Source organism: Malania oleifera, chromosome 1 (assembly GCF_029873635.1).
Source record: "Malania oleifera isolate guangnan ecotype guangnan chromosome 1, ASM2987363v1, whole genome shotgun sequence".
Taxonomy (NCBI): Eukaryota; Viridiplantae; Streptophyta; class Magnoliopsida; order Santalales; family Ximeniaceae; genus Malania; species Malania oleifera.
Window position 1 is genome coordinate 19,274,612 of NC_080417.1, and position 18,273 is coordinate 19,292,884.

At 36.5% G+C, this 18,273-nt stretch overlaps 1 protein-coding gene and 1 pseudogene across 2 annotated transcripts in view; both read left to right on the forward strand.

The window, feature by feature from the left end:
• Positions 1–1,269: 1,269 nt before the first annotated feature.
• Positions 1,270–18,273, forward strand: part of LOC131166394 (ethylene-responsive transcription factor ERF109-like) — a 33,332-nt gene continuing 16,328 nt past the window's right edge. The window contains exons 1-2 of one of the 2 annotated variants that reach the window (XM_058124921.1): positions 1,277–1,872; positions 1,985–2,391. In XM_058124921.1, the coding sequence (XP_057980904.1) occupies positions 1,307–1,872; position 1,985 (567 nt within the window). In that variant the 5' untranslated portion in view covers positions 1,277–1,306 and the 3' untranslated portion in view covers positions 1,986–2,391. Of the gene's footprint in view, positions 1,873–1,984; positions 2,392–18,273 lie in introns of those variants that run through there. The other variant, XM_058124929.1, reaches the window with a different exon arrangement.
• LOC131166411 (histone H3.2-like) lies at positions 8,938–16,688 on the forward strand (annotated as a pseudogene).

Consider the following 18,273-nt stretch of genomic DNA (forward strand, 5'->3'; position numbering starts at 1 on the left):
TGAGTACTTACAACATAAGTCATATAATGCCCTAACGAGGAAGAGTGATTTAATTACTGTGAGGGACAGTAGTAGAAAAGGGTAGGGATAGACTTAAAATAACTTGAAACGATATAATAAGTAAGTATTTAACAAGCATGAACTTATCGAAGAAAGTTATTCATGATCACATGAATTGGCTGAAAAGGATTCATAAAGTCAATTCCACCTCGTGAGACAGACTTGATTTGTTGTTGTTATTGTTCCTAAAAAGATATCTTTACAATAAAATTTTTCATCGTACACTTGTAGCAGATATTAATAATTATGTACAAGGCACATTGTACGTATTTAATTTAACAAAGTTTAATTTAAGAATTTAAAAGTATATTTAGTTGTAAAAATATTTTTTTACTTTACATTTTAAATTTGTTTAAGAATTATAAAATTAGTTTATTTTAATAAAAGGGTAAAAATCCATTTATATAAAAAGATAAATAAGAAAATGAGAAATTTGTTTAATTATGCAAAATTTATATATTTTTTATTTTTATATTTTTAAAAATTTAAAATAATTAAATAAATATAATTTGTTCTCTAATATTTTAAAAATTATACTTGCAATTATGAATTTTGAGATTTAGATTTGGATTTATGCTATGAGTTAGGCAAATATAATATAAAATTATATATATTTATTTTTAAATCCTCATAAATTCAAATTAAAAATGTAAATTTTATATTTCCAAGCACATTAAGAAATTAAAAATATGCAAAAAAATTTAAAAAATGCTTTTTTTTTTATAATTTCTTTATATAAACTTTAAATTCAAAATAATATGATATTTTAATAATTATTTGACAAATAAAAAATAAAAAATGAATTTTTAAAAAATCACAGGGCAATAAAGAGGCGAATTAATTGACCCTACACTATTCGACATGAGTCAAAGATTCCAAAGATGCTGACTTTGCTGTTGCGATTCTAGCTCATCTCCAGCCTCCATGTACTCTTCCCCCGCCACCCCCCCCTCCTGAAACCGTCCACCGGCCGTGTGGCCAGCAATATCCACCTGGCACCTCTCTCCCCCATCCGATTCACTTCTTGTCCCTACTGCCGCCGCCCGATCTCTACATTTGTCCATTAATTGCCCCCGGCCCCACCACTTCTCTCACGTGCCGGAAACGCCCCCATCCTCTCTAACCGCTGTCTCAGCATTTCCTGTACAATAGGCGTTCCAGCTGTCAGCCACGTCGACTTCCCCTCCGTTAAAAGGCCTCAGCCTACCCGCCAAAACTCAGGTGCCACCCACCTGGATGAGTGAGAATGCACACATTCCCAAATGCCCAGGACTTCGACCGGATCGAAGGACACCGGCCGCCGCATCTCACTTCCGAGATGGAGTTTACCATCATGGTCTCCGCCCTCGAGCACGTCATCTCCGGCCATGGAGGAGACGGCGCCACCCAGCATCAAACCGCGGCCTCCTCCAGCGGGGCAGCTCGCAGCGAAGAAGCGGTGTTATCGGTCCCGGAAGCTGCCACGTGTGAGGAATGCGGAATGGAGGCCTGCCTGGGTTGCCAGATGTTCTCGGCGCCGGCGAGAGGAGAGAGGAGGAAGTACAACAAGAACAAGAGGTTCAGGGGAGTGCGGCAGCGGACCTGGGGGAAGTGGACCTCGGAGATAAGGGACCCGCAGCGAGCGGCGAGGGTGTGGCTGGGGACGTTCACGACGGAGGAGGCAGCGGCCAGGGCCTACGACAGGGCGGCAATCAAGTTTCGCGGGGCCAGGGCAAAGGTCAACTTCCCATTGTCGGACTACGAGGAGGCGGAGCACGTGGAATTGGAAAGCACGCCAAACGAGAAGGCGGAAATGAATAATACTACAGCTTAGTAAGTTACCTTTTCAAAGAATATATATATAACAATAATGTGTGTGTATATACACCCATTCCTCGCTTTGGATAAAATTTTATTTAAATTTGAAAGAAAAAACATATTGCAGGTGCAGCGAAGAGCAGTAGCCGTAATAATACAGAAGGGGCTGAGAATGATTTTTGGTCGGGAGAGGAAAACGAGCTTTTTTGGCCGAGAGAGAAAGACGAGCTTCCGGAGTGGAAGGGGTGGGGCTTTTCTCACTATCACCATTAATGACAATTTCAAGTAATTCATGTATGAATTCTCTCTCTCTCTAATAAACGAGAGAGAGAGAGAGAGAGAGAGAGAGAGAGAGAGAGAGAGAGAGAGAGAGAGAGTACTGCAAAATATTTGCGGCGTGGGGGGTAATAGAGTAGTAGAGTAGCAATAGCAGACGACCAGGTGAGAGAGTGAAAGGCAGAGCTAATTGTTCACATTTTTCATTATCGAGAGTCGAATTAATTAGTTAATAATAATATGGATGATTCTATTGTATTTTTCTTGAAGAGGGAGGGTTGAAGCCTCTTCTTTTAATATAAATTTACCTTCTCTCAAGAAAAAGTAATGAGTAGATGATAAGTTCATTAGTAAAGTTTTAATTAGGTGATTAATTATAAGAGTTGATTATGCTGAGATTAGTGCATGTACAATATTCAAAATCAGGGGCACTATGTAGTGCAGGGTTAATTAGATTTCTCGTTTGTGAAAGTAGGTAGGAAATACACTAGTAAGGAACCGCGCGAGTCAGTAGGCATGCTGCCCTCCCGCGAAGTGTAGGTGCATGGTGCGCTGCTTCTATCGTACAGATTTGTCTTCACTTACCTTTCAAAAAAAGAAGTGTTTATCTTCACTTTCATATTTGGGAAAAAAACCGAGAGGAGCAATTTATTGATTATCTTGTAAAATTTTGTTTTTGTTTCGGTCTTTCCTTTTTTTTTTTTTTTTCCTCTTCAAAATTTGTACTTGAGAATTAAAGTGCCCTGGCCGTGTTGGTGTGTGAGGCTGCAGCAATCTGATAAAATGTTTTACTTGTAAGAGAGGCTCCAATAATAAATAGTGTTAGCCTCAATAATGTCAACATAGGGGAAAAAAGATTTATGTCCCTAGATCCTCATTGCATCTCAAGCAATGACAAACTCTACAATCAATTACAGGCGAGAACAGTCGCAACAATCTTAAAATCCCATACAGTGAGCATCTTCTGCTGACTTACAATTAAAGAAAAAAAAGAAGAATTCTTACAACAGACAATCTACAAAAAAGAGGTTGGAGGATGACTTTTATGTGTGTCTTATGTTGTAGTAATTCGACCAAAAATAAAATAAAATCGATAAATAATAATAAATAAATAAATAAAGAGATATTTTGGAGAAGATATTTTGAAAAGAGATATTTATATATAAATATCTTGAAGGAGATATTTATTTAAATTACTTAAAGGTTAAGTTAGGTTTTATTTTATAAACTCTCTCATTAGCTCTCTCTCTCTCTCTCTCTCTCTCTCTCTCTCTAGGATTTCGCGCCGTCCGTTGCCGGAGTCCACGATCCGTCGTTACCACGTGGGTCAGGAGGAGAATCTCTACGTTTATGGTGGAATGGATCTTCGTTTGTGGAATTTCGAGATTTTTCCTAAAATTGAGGTAAAGGTCTGAATTCAATTTCAGTTCGATAGATCGGTAATATAGGAAATTATATTGACATATTGTTCTTCGGTTTTTAGGTTTTGGGGACCCCGAGTCGTTGTTTTCGATCGGTTCATTCGTGTTTCAGTTTTAGGTTTAAGGTAAAGGGATTTGTTTACACCAATTTATTTTGTAAAGTAAACCGGTAAAACCATAGTCTATACTATTATGTACGTTTGACTGTTCGTTTGCAAAATTCTATTGGGTAAAAGTGTCAGTTTAATTATTTTTATTGTTTTGGTAAATTTAGGGATTTTTGCATATGATCTCCAAACGTTTTAAAAACTTACCTAATTGCTTTAAACTACTAATAGGAGATGATTGAACCCTCATTTTTTTTTTATTTAAATGACTTTTTGAATCGATTACTTCTTAAAATAGTTTTTCACGAAATGAACGTGATATATGTTGTTAAATGGACTTATAATGCATTGATATATACAGTTATGAACTATAGGAACTAAGGTTCCATTATACTATCTAAAACTATGGAAAATAAGTGTCGGTTAAATACCAAGCTTTATATGTGAAAAGGGGTAAGCCAAGAGTACCTGTGCCGGTTGATACCTCAGTTTGAAAGAAAGAAATAATGCTTGTTTAGTTCATTAATGAGGTTGCGAAAATACTAGAATTGCACAAGTTATTATGTTTTGTAATAAATTATATATATGATAAATGAAACCACAACTTGCTACCAAAAGGAGTTGAATGATACTTCTGTGAAGAAGTTGAAAAATTCTTCTGCAAAAAGGGGTTGAAAGAGACTTCTGTGAAGAAGTTGAAAAATACTTATGTGAAAAGGGGTTAAAAGATACTACCGTCATATAAGACATGGTACCGTAGCTAGTGAGTACAGTGCAACCGCACATGAGAATTAGTGTAGGTATGTAGATAGTCGGCTAGCAGCAGTATGAAACTACTAGTGAAATAATGGATCGAATGGGGCCAGTTGGACTATATATGAGATACTTGACAGTGCCTGTGTAAGGACCGAACCCGAGTGGGTTCCTACATATAAATTTTTCAGCGGACGCAAATAAATCTAAATTATTTTTATTACCAAAACACTAATTAGCTTTATTACAAATATATGTCTCAATTATTAAAATGTAAAATTCTAAAATTCTAAAATACACAAACATATTCTAAATTGTATCATACTAGATTTTTATTTTACTCTATTCTTTCTATTCTCGCCCATGCACTCGTTAAATCTGTTGTTAAATCGATGACCAGGCACCACCATGGGGTCCTAGTCGTGATCGTCGTTATTTTGACATAAATAAAGTTCCAATTGAAGTTTTCTAGGCCCTACTATAAAGCGAGATTGAGATTTTAGAAATTTGGTAATTTGACTATATTCAAGGATATAATTATTTATTTAATATTTAAGGGCTCTAGGAAATATTTAAATAGTATTTTATTTAAGATTAATTTAATGGAATTAGAATTTTTGATTCAGGGTCCGAGTGAGCGCCGCATGTATTTTTTAGGGTCCCTGTTGGCGTAGTTCAAGAAACCAGGTAAGAGAAAAAATATATATTAAATTAGATTTTTTATGAATTTAATGAAAAATAAATTGTGTTATATATATGTATATATGTTTCGGTATAAGTGTAAAATGCCAACCGTTTAAATTATATTTTTTCGACTTTAGGGCTGCTTATTAGGTATGTATATGTGAAAATGCACTGATGAAAGTGGAAAAATATTTTTATGGTAATTATGTAAGGAATAAAAGATATTTTCAGTATATAAACATTAAATATTAGTTGACTTATTTTATAGGTAGTGTATCAATTTTATTGCAAAATCGTGTGGCATGAGTAAATATGAATGCTGTGTGGAAATATATGTTAAATGTATAAGATGCAGCTTAAGTAAGTAATACATTGAGAATGAAGTATGATATGACCTATGCTGCTTGTGTATGTTAATGCAACCATGTAAACAACTGAAATATGTTGGGTAAAATAGTTACAAGATGTTGGGTAAATGTATGACGGCTGAAAAAAATTGGGTAAAACAGTTGAAAGATGTTGGGTAAATGTATTATAGCTAAAGAGTGTTGGGTAAAACAGCTGAAAGATGTTGGGTATGAAATGAAATGAAATGAAAATGGAAATAAATGAAATAAAAATGAAATGTGAAATGTGAACAATGTAAAATGGGAAAGAGTCACTTAAAGTGAAATAAAATGAAATGTTAAAGTTATGAATATGAACATATGTGAATGATTGAATAAAAACAGAAAGAACAATGTATTATAATACTAGAAGTATCTATGCTCGTAGAACACGTTATGATTGGGTGGGGCATACTCTTCGCCTGAGGACTTGCTGAGAAAAGCGAATTCCCTAGTTGTAACAGGTGTGACAGTAGTTGCATAACGTATTAGGGCAGAGGAAACCTACTTATATGGGCGGGTAGATTTCTCTATTCTGGGGAGCCTTTGCTGGTAAACCTTTGTTTGAATTGTGTGACGACAAGATTAATTTATCACTTAAGGGCTTACTGAGTAAGGTGAGTGCCCTAGTATGCTTTAACTTTGACCTTTGGGTTGCCTAAATATCATAACAGAGGGGTGTTACTTGTATGGGCGGGTAATCACCCTTATCCTTAGGTAATCTCGTGGGTTAAACCTTTGCGTGTAATTGTTTAGATTCAGAGAATTATTTCAATGTTTATGAAAATTCTTTACAAATGTTATTAAAATGATATTTATATACCTCATATTAACCACACGCTGTTTTAGTATATTATTTTTTCCCTTACTAAATTGTGTCTCATCTGAATATAAATGTATCTTTTTTAGGATTTTATCGAGATCGAGCTTAGGGAGCTTGAGGGTTTTAGCCTTTTTGAGAATCATAAAAGAACAAGTGTATATAATGATAATACTTTGGGGAATGTAAATATTTATGTTTTATGTCTTTATGTTTTAAGGCTGTTGAGTAAGGAATGATTATGAAAATACTGAAATGTTTTGGGAGTTATGTAAATTTATGAAAATGCAGGAGATGGATGATTACTATGGATTATAGATAGGAATTAGGAAACTCTGGTATTATGGTATTATATGTATGGAGATTATATTTATGTTTCCGCTGCGTATATGTTGATTATGGGTTATCAAGGATTTCATTAGGTATAACGCGCCGCACCCAGGTTTAAGGGTTCAGGGCATTATATTGGGCCCCACATGAGGGAAACCCAACAAATCTCCCCCTCCCAACTTATGGGGACAACTTTACCAATCTGGCCAAAACTCGACATTTCACATGCTTGTCTTTAGTCAATGATTTTGTCATCATATCTGAACCATTGTCGTCGGTATGAATTTTTTCAAGCTACAATAATTTCTTATCCAACACATCCCGAATCCAATGGTATCTCACATCAATATGTTTTGACTTTGAATGGAAGATAAAATTCTTACTCAAATGAATTGCAATTTGACTATCACAATTAAAAACGTACCTTTCTTGTTCTATGCCCAACTCTTTTAAGGATTTCTTCAATCAAAGCAATTCTATGCAAGCTTCTGTAATGATAATAAACTCGGCTTCCGTAGTAGATAGAGCAACGCATTATTGTAATTTAGATTGCCATGCCACAACTCCCCCTGTAAAGTTATCAAATAACCTGTAGTGGATTTTCTAGAATCAACATCACCGGCCATGTCGGCATCCATGAATCCATGAATCCATGGAGCGTAGATTTACGATTTCCAAAGCACAAACACACCTTTGAAGTACCTCTAAAGTATCAAAGAATCCATTTTACTGCTAACCAACGCTCCTTTCCGGATTAGAGAGAACTCGACTAACAACTCCAACGACGTGAGCTAAATCCGGTCTTGTGGAAACCATTGCATATATTATGGAACCAATGGCCAAAGCATAAGGAATTTTCTTCATCTCCTCCTTGTCTTTCTCACAAGACTTTGTTTTGTACTAGGCTTGAAGTGACTGGCAAGTGGGCAACCAATGAATTTTGTTTTATCCATATTGAACCTTTCAAACAGTTTTTCAATGTTGCTTTCTTGAGACAACCAAATTTGCCATTTTTCACGATCACAAACAATTCTCATGCCAAGAATTTGCTTTGTTGGTCCCAAGTCTTTCATAGTGAAAGACTTACTCAACTCCAACTTCATTTTGTCAATCTTGGAGAAATCCTTTCCTACAATAAGCATATCTTCAACAAAGAGTAAAAGAATAATATAAGTACCATTTGGAAATTTTTTCATAAACACACAATCATCCAAAGAGGTTTTTGAGTAACCATGATCAATCATGAAAGAATAAAATTTCTTATACCATCTCTGTGGTGCTTGCTTCAACCCATACAAACTTTTCTTTAATTTGCACGCTAAATTTTCTTTACCTTTTTGTTTGAAGCCTTCTGGTTGTTCCATGTATATTTCATTTTCCAAGTCACCGTGTAAGAAGGCGGTTTTCACATCTAGTCGCTCAACTTCTAAATTCAAGTATGCTGTCATGCCAAGAACAACCCAAATAGATAACATCCTCACAACCGGTGAGAATATTTCATCAAAGTCAATTTCCCTTTTCTGACTAAAGCCTTTTACCACAAGTTTAGCCTTGTACCAAAGATTCTTTTCATCATTTTTCAAACTAAACACCCATTTATTTTTCAAAGCTTTCTTTCTAGGAGGAAGTTTAACCAAATCATAAGTGTGATTGTCAACTATAGACTTCATTTCCTCTTGCATAGCCTCCATCCATTCAACTTCATTTTCATGGTTCATGGCTTTTTGATAGCTTTCGGGCTCCCCTTGATCTATTAAAGTAACGTAATCACTTGATGGATATTTAGTTGAAGGTCTTGGCTCTCTTGAAGATCTTCCCAATGGGGCTTGCTCTTGAACTTGTTGCTCCCCCTCATTTTCATCTTCAACATCACTTGGAATTTCATCATTTCCAACATCTTCAAGAGGTGGAAGAACATCTTCCATATTTTCATCATGTGCCAAAGGTGGAGAAGGTGACTCTCGCTAAGTCAACAAAATCATTCCTATTAGATTGTAGTTGCTCAACTGTGCGAAAATCTTCAATTGTTTGATCATCAAAAAATACAATATCTTGGCTTCTAACAATATTTTTTTTTTGTTTTGTCAAACGGATCCCACAATCTGTATCCAAATTCATCATGCCCATAGCCAAGCTTGTCATCGAGTTTGGATCTTTCATCTTTTGGAAAGTGAGCAAATGCACGACAACCAAATACTTTCAAATGATCATAAGTGACATCCTTACCTTTCCAAATTTTTTCAGGAACTTCACCAAGTAAAGGAGTTGAAGGAGAAATATTAATCAAGTCCACTGCCTTCCTCATTGCTTCACCCCAAAATGATTTTGGCAACTTCGCATAAGAGAGCATAAATCTCATTTTCAGCAATACCATTTTGTTGAGGGGTTTTCTTGACGGTCTTTTGATATCTAATTCCTTGGCTATAAAAATATGCATCAAATGGGCCAATGTACTCTCTACTGTTATCCGAACGCACACATTTCACCTTCTTTCCAGCCTTCCTTTCAACTTTAACCTGAAAATGCTTAAACGCATCTAAAACTTGATCTTTAGTCTTCAAAGTGTAAGCCCAAACTTTTCTTGAACAATCATCAATAAAAGTGACAACATAAAGTGCACCACCATGAGATTTAACTTTCAAAGGACCACATACATCGGAATGTATCAAATCTAGAACATTAAATTTTTAAGTAACAAGATTTGTATGAAAAGGAGCTCTATGTTGCTTACCGACCAAACAATGAACACAAACTTTAAGAGAAGTACCTTTCATTCTAGGTAGAAGCTTCCTTTTGAACAAAAACTGCATTCATTTTTCACTCATGTGCCCAAGCTGCTTATGCCACAAATCGGTGCAAAAGTGACTCTCAATTGCATTCACAATACCATTACCAATTTTACCTTGCATAATATAAAGTGAACCAATCTTCTTGCCTTTAGCCACCACCAAATTACCCTTTGTGAGCTTCCATTTTCCATCACCAAAATGGTTGTCAAAACCTTCATCATCAAGCTTTCTAGTAGATATCAAATTTAGCCAAATGTCAGGTACATGTCTCACATCTTTGAGCACCAACTTGCATCCCAGATTTGTTTCCAAACAAACATTTCTCATGCCAACAAATTTTGACAAATCTTCATTTCCCATCCAAACAACTCCATAATTTCCTTTGGAATAAGAAGTGAAGAAATCTTCCTGAGAAGTGACATGGAATGACACACCGGAATCAATAACCCAATTAGTCTTTTGACTTGTCAAATTAATGCAACTTTCATCATAAACAACTATAAGATCACCATCGGATGCAACTGAAGTTGTGTCTTCATGCTTTTTCTCAAAATTTTTCTCTTTGTTTTGCTTCTTGAATTTCAATTTTTTATACTCCCGCTTCATATGCCCTTTCTTATGACAATAGTGACACTCAATATCTTTTTTCCAAATTGAGCTAGACTGGCCTCTTGATTTATTATTATGGTGAGAATACCTGCTTTTGCTTCTGCCTCTCCCCCGATTTTTTGTCACAAGTGCCCTTGAATGAGAAGAGCCAACTAATTTTCTTCTAATTTCTTCATTCAACAAGCTACTAGTTACTTGGTTTATAGTAACAATTCTATCGAGAGTCGAATTACTAATTGTCACAACCAAAGTCTCCCAACTTTCTGACAAAGGGTTAAGAAGCATTAAGGCCTGCAATTCATCATCAAAAACTATTTTCATAGTGGCAAGTTGATTAATAATATTTTTCATCCCATTCAAATGGTCGTTAATAAGACCACCATTTTTATATTTCAAATTCACAAATTTTTGAAAAAGAAAAACTTTATTTGTAGCCTACTTTCTATCAAAAAACCCTCCAATTTTTTCCACAATTCATGTGCCGAAGTTTCGGTAGAAACATGATGAAAAGCACTATCATCAATCCATTACTAAATGACACAAACATTTTTTCTATTAAGCCTATCCCACTTATCATCACTTGTGTCTTTAGGCTTTAGGCTTTCGGCTATCGCCCTCAATAGGCCCATCCAAATCTTTGCAAAAGGTCTTACATTTTTATTTTCCAAGTTACCCAATTGCTTCCATTGAAGCTAATCATGTGACCAAAATTACCATCCATGATTTACAAAAATTTAAAGCATACAAATAACTTGGCTCTGATACCACTTGTTGGGAAAAATAAATATAGGAATATATAGGAACCAATTCCCACAAGTAAATCAATGGAGTAATGTAAAATAGTGAATAAAAATGAGACACAAAATTTAACGTGGTTCCCTCAAATGTTGAGGTACGTCCACGGGGTACGGCAAACCCAATCCACTATTACCAAAAAATTCATACAAAGTGGATACAAAAGGCATGAGCCTTGCAAATACACAAGAGTGTATAAACAAATATAGTAAGATGGAAATGCATAACCAAATATTCTGAACAAAACTCTAAAGAAGAACCAACCAGCCAAAGTAGAGTACAATGAAATACCAATATGCAGTAAATAATCTATAGCCGGAGTCACACGAAGAAGAAGGTAGCAACAGGTTGCTGTATTGGAGAGATGACTGGTGCAGGCGTGGGCTTGCTGCAAATGCTAGCTACAGGTGCTGGGTGCTGGCTGTCGGCACTAAAGTTTATATGAGTGAAAAGCCAGAAATGGAGAAATCTGAGGGTTGGTCGAACTGCTTGCTGTGTGTGTGGAGAAAATTCAAAGTAGAGGGGCAGCTGCTGTGCATAATCTTTGATTTTCAATTTCAAAATAGAATCTTTAGATTTTGCTCTTACTGGGAAGTTAACAAACATTTGAAAACAAAACCTTTTCAATGCATTGGGCCCCACAGGAGGGAAACCCAACATTCCCTACCCCTGCGCCCAATTTAAGAAGTCGAATTGAAATAGGAAATAAGTCAAGATAGGAATGAAAACAAGGTAAGAATGGAATTATTTTAGGAATAGAAATACTACATTTGGCATGAAATGTTTGTGGGAATCGTAATTTCAAATCCTTTCCAATGGTGATTACAATAGAATGTGATTTCAAAGATACTCCTAATATCGAATTATTTAATTTTGCAATTTTCTAAATATATGACTTTTAGTCAACATAACTTTTTTATTGAAAATTTTCAAAATTTATGGATTATATATATATATATATATATATATAAAATTTTAATAATAGTTAAAATTATTCTTGTTTAAATTTTCTTGTTATTTTTTGAAAGTAAACAATAAGGATAAAACTAATAATAAACTATTATTATTATTTTGCTGTTGTTGTTGCTGTTATTTTATTATTAGTAGTAGTATTATTGTGTTGCTATTACTAATGTTGTTATTTTTTTTATTTTATAATTATAAATATCCTTGTTATAACAACTTTTATTATTTTTTGTAATGTATCAGTTTAGTTAATGGTTTTATTTCAACTCAGCCCATTCAATTATTGCAATTAATTGAACTGAACGGACATATTATTAATATATAAAAAATACATATTATATAATCATATATTATATAATGTTTATTAATTGAAATAAAAAAAATATTTTCCAACATTTTTTTATTACTTGGATTGGTTACTTTTATGTTACTTCTCAAGAATTAGAACCTGAGTTATAGATTTCATTTACGTTTAATTCAAGGGCAAATGTTTTTAAGCTTATGTTAAATGCTGATTTAAAGTTTATAAATATTTATGACTTCTAATCGATGCTAGAATTTTAATCTCCGAACTTTAATATTCACATGTCGATTATTATAGAAAAAAAATATTAATTAGTAGTGACATTATAATTTAAAATTGTATACAATAGTTCAATATGGTTAAATAGTTAAATATTAGCCTAAAAACCAATTAACTAAATTTTTGTTAATTGTTGAAACTGGTCGATTTTGATTCACATTTTCTAATGAAGCAAAACTTTAGTTTGGTTAGCCATTGAGGATTATGGCATGATTGATCGAACCAAAGTGTCACGAGTTAAGCTTGTTCAGGGCATTATGCTTGCCTGTGACCGCTTATCTCATGTGCTTAGGATGGGTTTCCATCATGTAAATACTAGTGTAGGGTTATTTTCTGCTAGTAAAGTCTTTGTAAGTCAAATAAGACAATATAACTCTTCGGTCACTTTGATGTTTCCTAGTGTCAGGATGATAATTACATAAAAACCTATTCAGGGAAGGGTGAGTGTTCATCAGTCATTGTAAAACTCACTAGCAATTATCAACGTGCTTATCCTACTTGCCTCCCTCGCTAAGTACACCATGTCAATGGAGGATTTGTTAATGAATTACGTTTGCTTCAATGTTTACTATTTGCTTGCCACGACTTTCATGAATTGATTACTGTTTTCGCTGCTATCTGAATGAATGTTAATGAAAGTGCTTCGTGGATGAATGTTGGTAAATGATAGGCAGGCTAGTAAAGCAAGAGTGCTTTAGCTAGCGCCGCACGACCCTTCACAACGGTGTGAAAATAGTCGGACCGTGACATTTGGTATCAGAGCCAAGGCTCAATTGCTACGAGAATTCAGTTACCTTTTATTGTGGGATTTGGGAAGCTTTGGTAATTGACCATGGCACCAAAAAATGTTGAAAGGCTTAGTACACTGGAAGCACAAGTTGAAGAGACAACCAACAATATGGCCAACGAGATGGCCCAACTGAGGGGACTTGTTTATGAGGTAATGGGATCACAACAGCATCAAGCAAGTTTGACAAGTGAAATGTCAGAGGACTTTCACCACACTGTGGAAACTTTATAGGCCCGGATGGCAGATCTGGATGCAAAGATGAATGTGATGGGTCTCGCTATGGGGAACTCCAACACTCTAGGAGTTAGCAAGACCAAGGTGCCAAAACCCAAAACGTATGGGGGTGCCCGAGATGCCAAGGAGTTAGAGAACTTCTTGTTTGATGTGGAGCAGTACTTTCACGTTGTGAGGATGACCTCAGAACAGACAAAGGTGGATACTGTAATCATGTACTTGATTGGTGATGCCAAACTATGGTGGTGTACCAAGTACAGAGAAATTGAAAATGGAAACTGTGTAATTGATAGTTAGGCAGACTTGAAGAGAGAGATCAAGGCTCAATTCTTTCCTAAGAATGTTGAGTATAATGCAAGGAGAAAACTGAGAGATCTCAAGCATACGGGGTCGATCGAGGAATATGTGAAACAATTTTTTGCTTTGATGTTGGATATTCGGGATATGTCGGAGAAGGACAAGTTGTTCTATTTTCTAGAGGGGATAAAACCATGGGCAAGAACTAAACTTCATAGGAAAAGGGTTCAAGACTTGTCAACTACACAAGCTGCTGCAGAACGCTTGACGGACTACACTGGTGATCAGACCGCTTAGTCTAAACGATTTGGCGAAAAGGCAAATAGTGGAAAGTATTTCAAGAATGGCAAACCCAAGAGTGGGGGAGGCGACTCTAAATCATCAACCTCAAAGGAAGCTTCATCGTCTTAAGGGTTCAACACACCCAATGGAAAGGGGAAGAGCAAAATTTCGTGCTACTTGTGTAATGGGCCTCATAGAGTTTTTGAGTGCCCTCACAAAGCATCACTTAATGCTTTAGAGGCTTCCATGTCAAAGCAGGCAGTGGAAGATGATGAGGAAGAGGATGATGCCCTGAGGGTGGGTTCAGTGCGGCTGGCGAGCACATTGGAAAAGCAGGAAAAAAACACCAAAAGTTACATGAGCAAAAGGGTTAATGTTTGTGGACTTAAGGATAAATGGGAAGAGTACTCGTGCTATGGTGGATACGGGGGCTACTCATAATTTTGCTTCGCAGTTGGAAGCATGGAGATTCAACTTATCCTTAGAGAAGGATACAGGACGCATGAAAGCAGTTAACTCTATAGCGTAGCCTACTCTGGGAGCAGCCAAGCAAGTGGCTATAAAGCTTGGACAGTGGAAAGGTCATGCAAATTTTACAGCGGTGCCATTGGATGACTTTTCAGTCATTCTAGGAATAGAGTTCCTAAAGGGGACGAGGGCAGTGCTGATGCCTTCGGTTGGTTCTCTGTGTCTTATAGGAGATCACTCGTGCATGGTGCAAGTTGTTGCAACGAAAGGAGACGACGGGAAGTCCCTTTCAGTCATACAACTCAATTAGGGATTAGGTCAGGGTGAGCAAACACTTCTAGCCACGGTGGTGGTAGACAAAGAAGTAGGCCAAGAGCTGGAGCCTACAACCATCCCAACGGTGTTGGATGAGTACAAGGAGGTGTTGTTGGATAAGCTGCCTCACAATTTGCCTTCACGATGGACTGTGGAGCATAAGATCGAGTTGTTATCAGGAGTGAAACCACCTTCTAAAGGGCCATGTCGGATTGCGCCTCTTGAGATAGTAGAGTTGGGGAAACAGCTTAATGGATTGGAAGCGGGATGTGTTCGCCCTTCCAAAACAATGTTGGGAGCATTGGTGTTGTTTTAGAGGAAACATGAAGAGCATCTGCAAAAGGTGTTTGACGGGCTGAGGGGAAACAATCTGGATGTGAAGAAGGAGAATTTCATTTTTGCTCGGCGGAGTAACAAATTCCTTGGTCAAGTAGTTGAACAAGGTCGTATCTAAGGGGGTATGGAGAAGGTAAGGATGATTCAAGAACTAAAGATCCCCACGATAGTGAAGGAGTTGTGTTCCTTTCTTGGCCTTACTAGATACTGAAGGAAGTTCGTTGAGGGGTATTCACGGAGAATGACTCTAATGACAGGACTACAGGGGAGGTACTATTGGCTGCACACGTGGGATGATGTGGTTAATTATACCAAAACTTATCTCACTTGCCAACAAAACAAGGGGGAGTGGAAGAAGTATGGTACTTTCATGGCCGCAACAAAGTACTGTTTGGTAGAGGAGATGACACAATTGTTCCTTGTGACTGTTGTGAAACATTGGAGTGTTCCCCAAGTTATTATTTCACTACAAAAAAGTTGGTTTTTAGTGACGAAAGTATTAGTGACGAATTCAATTTCGTCACTAAAAGTTGGTATTTTTGACGGTTTTTAAGAACCGTCACTAATAGTCTAAGCATTAGTGACGATTTTAGCAATCGTCACTAATACGACACTATTAGTGACGGTTTAAAAATCGTCACTAATACTTTCGTCAATAAAAACAGCGCGGTAAAAAATTTTCGCGCGAAAATTTTTCCGAGAAAATATTTGCGACGATTATAGGGTATTAGTGACGGTTCTCAAACCGTCACTACTAGTGTTTTCATTTTAAAAATATTAAAAAAGAAATAGTTAAGGGTATTAGTGACGGTTTTGGAGAACCGTCACCAATAAGGGGGTATTAGTGACGGTTCTGAAACCGTCACTACTAGTGTTTTCATTTAAAAAATATTAAAAAAAAATAGTTAAGGGTATTAGTGATGGTTTGGGGGAACCTTCAGTAATAAGGGGCTATTAGTGACGGTTCTCAAACCGTCACTACTAGTGTTTTCATTTAAAAAATATTAAAAAAGAAATAGTTAAAGGTATTAGTGACGGTTTGGGAGAATCGTCACTAATAAGGGAGTATTAGTGACAGTTCCCAAATCGTCACTGATGCTCAAAATCTGAAATCCTTGCTTTTTTCATCTCATCTTGGTGCGTAATTTCTCTTGCAACCAAGCAATTTTGAGTTTTGAAATGGCTCGCGCGAAGCAAACGGCAAGGAAATCCACCGCAGGGAAGGCCCCACGCAAGTAGCTGGCTACCAAGGCCGCAAGGAAGTCCGCTCCGGCGACCGGCGGAGTGAAGAAGCCACACCGCTTCAGGCTGGGGACCATGGCTCTTAGGGAGATCAGAAGGTACCAAAAGAGCACGGAGTTGTTGATCTGCAAACTCCCTTTCTAGGGGTTGGTTCGAGAGATCGCTCAGGACTTCAAGACGGATCTTCGGTTCCAAAGCGGGGCCGTCGCGGCGCTCTAGGAGGCCGCGGAGGCGTACCTTGTTAGAGTCTTCGAGGACACCAATCTCTGCGCAATTCACGCGAAGCAAGTCACTATCATGCCTAAGGACATCCAGCTAGCACGTAGAATCTGCGGCGAAAGGGCTTAGAAATGGACTATGCCACATATCTATCTTTGCTTTATATTTGTTTTTGGATCTGATTGTAGTTAGGGCTCTGTTCATCTCTGTATGTCGCACTCTTTGGATCTGGTATTATTGGAGATGTAAATCTGGAAATTTAGAGATGTTTTAAGTTTGGATGGATTTTAAAATTTGACATACTTTGGAGAATGCACTACTTCTCGTTAGTTTCTGATTGATTCAATCATGTCTTCATTTGGATTGGTGAACGATTCATTGTCATATCCAATTTTCTAAGACTATATCCTATGATGTCTTCTATTGCAGATGGGTTTTGTTTTGGGCTTGGCGCTTGCAGTCGTCGTAGGAGCTGGTCTGGAGTTCAGCTCTGGAATCTTCTCAAAGGAAAAAAATGTTCTGCACCTCATAAGCATAGGCATCTCGGTACCTCTCCCATCCACAACTACCCTAATAAAAAAATGAAAATACTCTGAAAGACACTTTCCAGTATTAATGCAATTGAAAATTTCTTTCCATCCACTCAGTTTGTTGCTGCTACACAGCCCATCAATTCGCTAGCTTTCGTTTTTGACAGGGTGAACTTCGGTGCATCCGATTTCGCATATACTGCATACTCAATGGTAAGTCCAATGAACCTGGGCCCAAGATTCTGTAAATTCATCCTTCCGAGCTCCATTTTTCCTGAAACTGCTTGCTTGTTTCAGATTCTAGTTGCCATAGTAAGCATTGCTTCCTTGTTCCTTCTTTCCAAAACCAATGGCTTCATTGGAATCTAGATTGCCTTGACCATTTACATGGGTCTACACACATTTGCTGGTGTTTGGAGGTAATTTCAATTTCAAATGATTCTAGAGCACATGGGTTATTTTCACATGGGTTATGTTGGGCAATACCTTTGAGGTTGTTTCTAGTTCACTCACACAGTTTGAATATACGTTAAGCATTATCAAATTGGAATTACAAACAAACAAAAACAAAATATCAAAGTGAATGTGTAATTTGATTCTTTGTTCTTCTTAGTCTTGTTGGTCGTGCTTGTATTTATAAATGTGGTTGATCGGTTTGTCTTGTTCAACACTTTTGGATGCAACAACAAATGTTTAAACTTCCATGAGAATCTTTGCACATGGGTTGACTACTGTTGTTTAGCTAAAAATAGAAGTTTCTAGCCATTTATCAAATCTTCTTTGATCCTTTAAACTTTTGAATGTTGGAAGCTTTGTCTGGAGGGATAAATCATCTATTAGGATACCAATCAATTTAAAAAGAATTGGAAATAATTTAGATTTCATTAGTTCAAACAGTAGAGCAAGAACCATCTTGAATAATACGTTAGTTTATAGTGCATCTATGAATGTATATGAAATAAAATAATAATAGATTCAATATCTATTATTATATTATATTTTGTATGTATACAATATGTTATAATTTGTACATCTTTGGGTTATGATGACCCCAGAGAGCTATAATGTCCCTAGTGCTACAGCATAGGTTATGGTATTGCTGCATAAAATTGACTTTCTTATTTTTCAAAGCTTCTAAAACATGTCATGTGAACATAGAAGTTTATTTGTTGATACTCAATTAT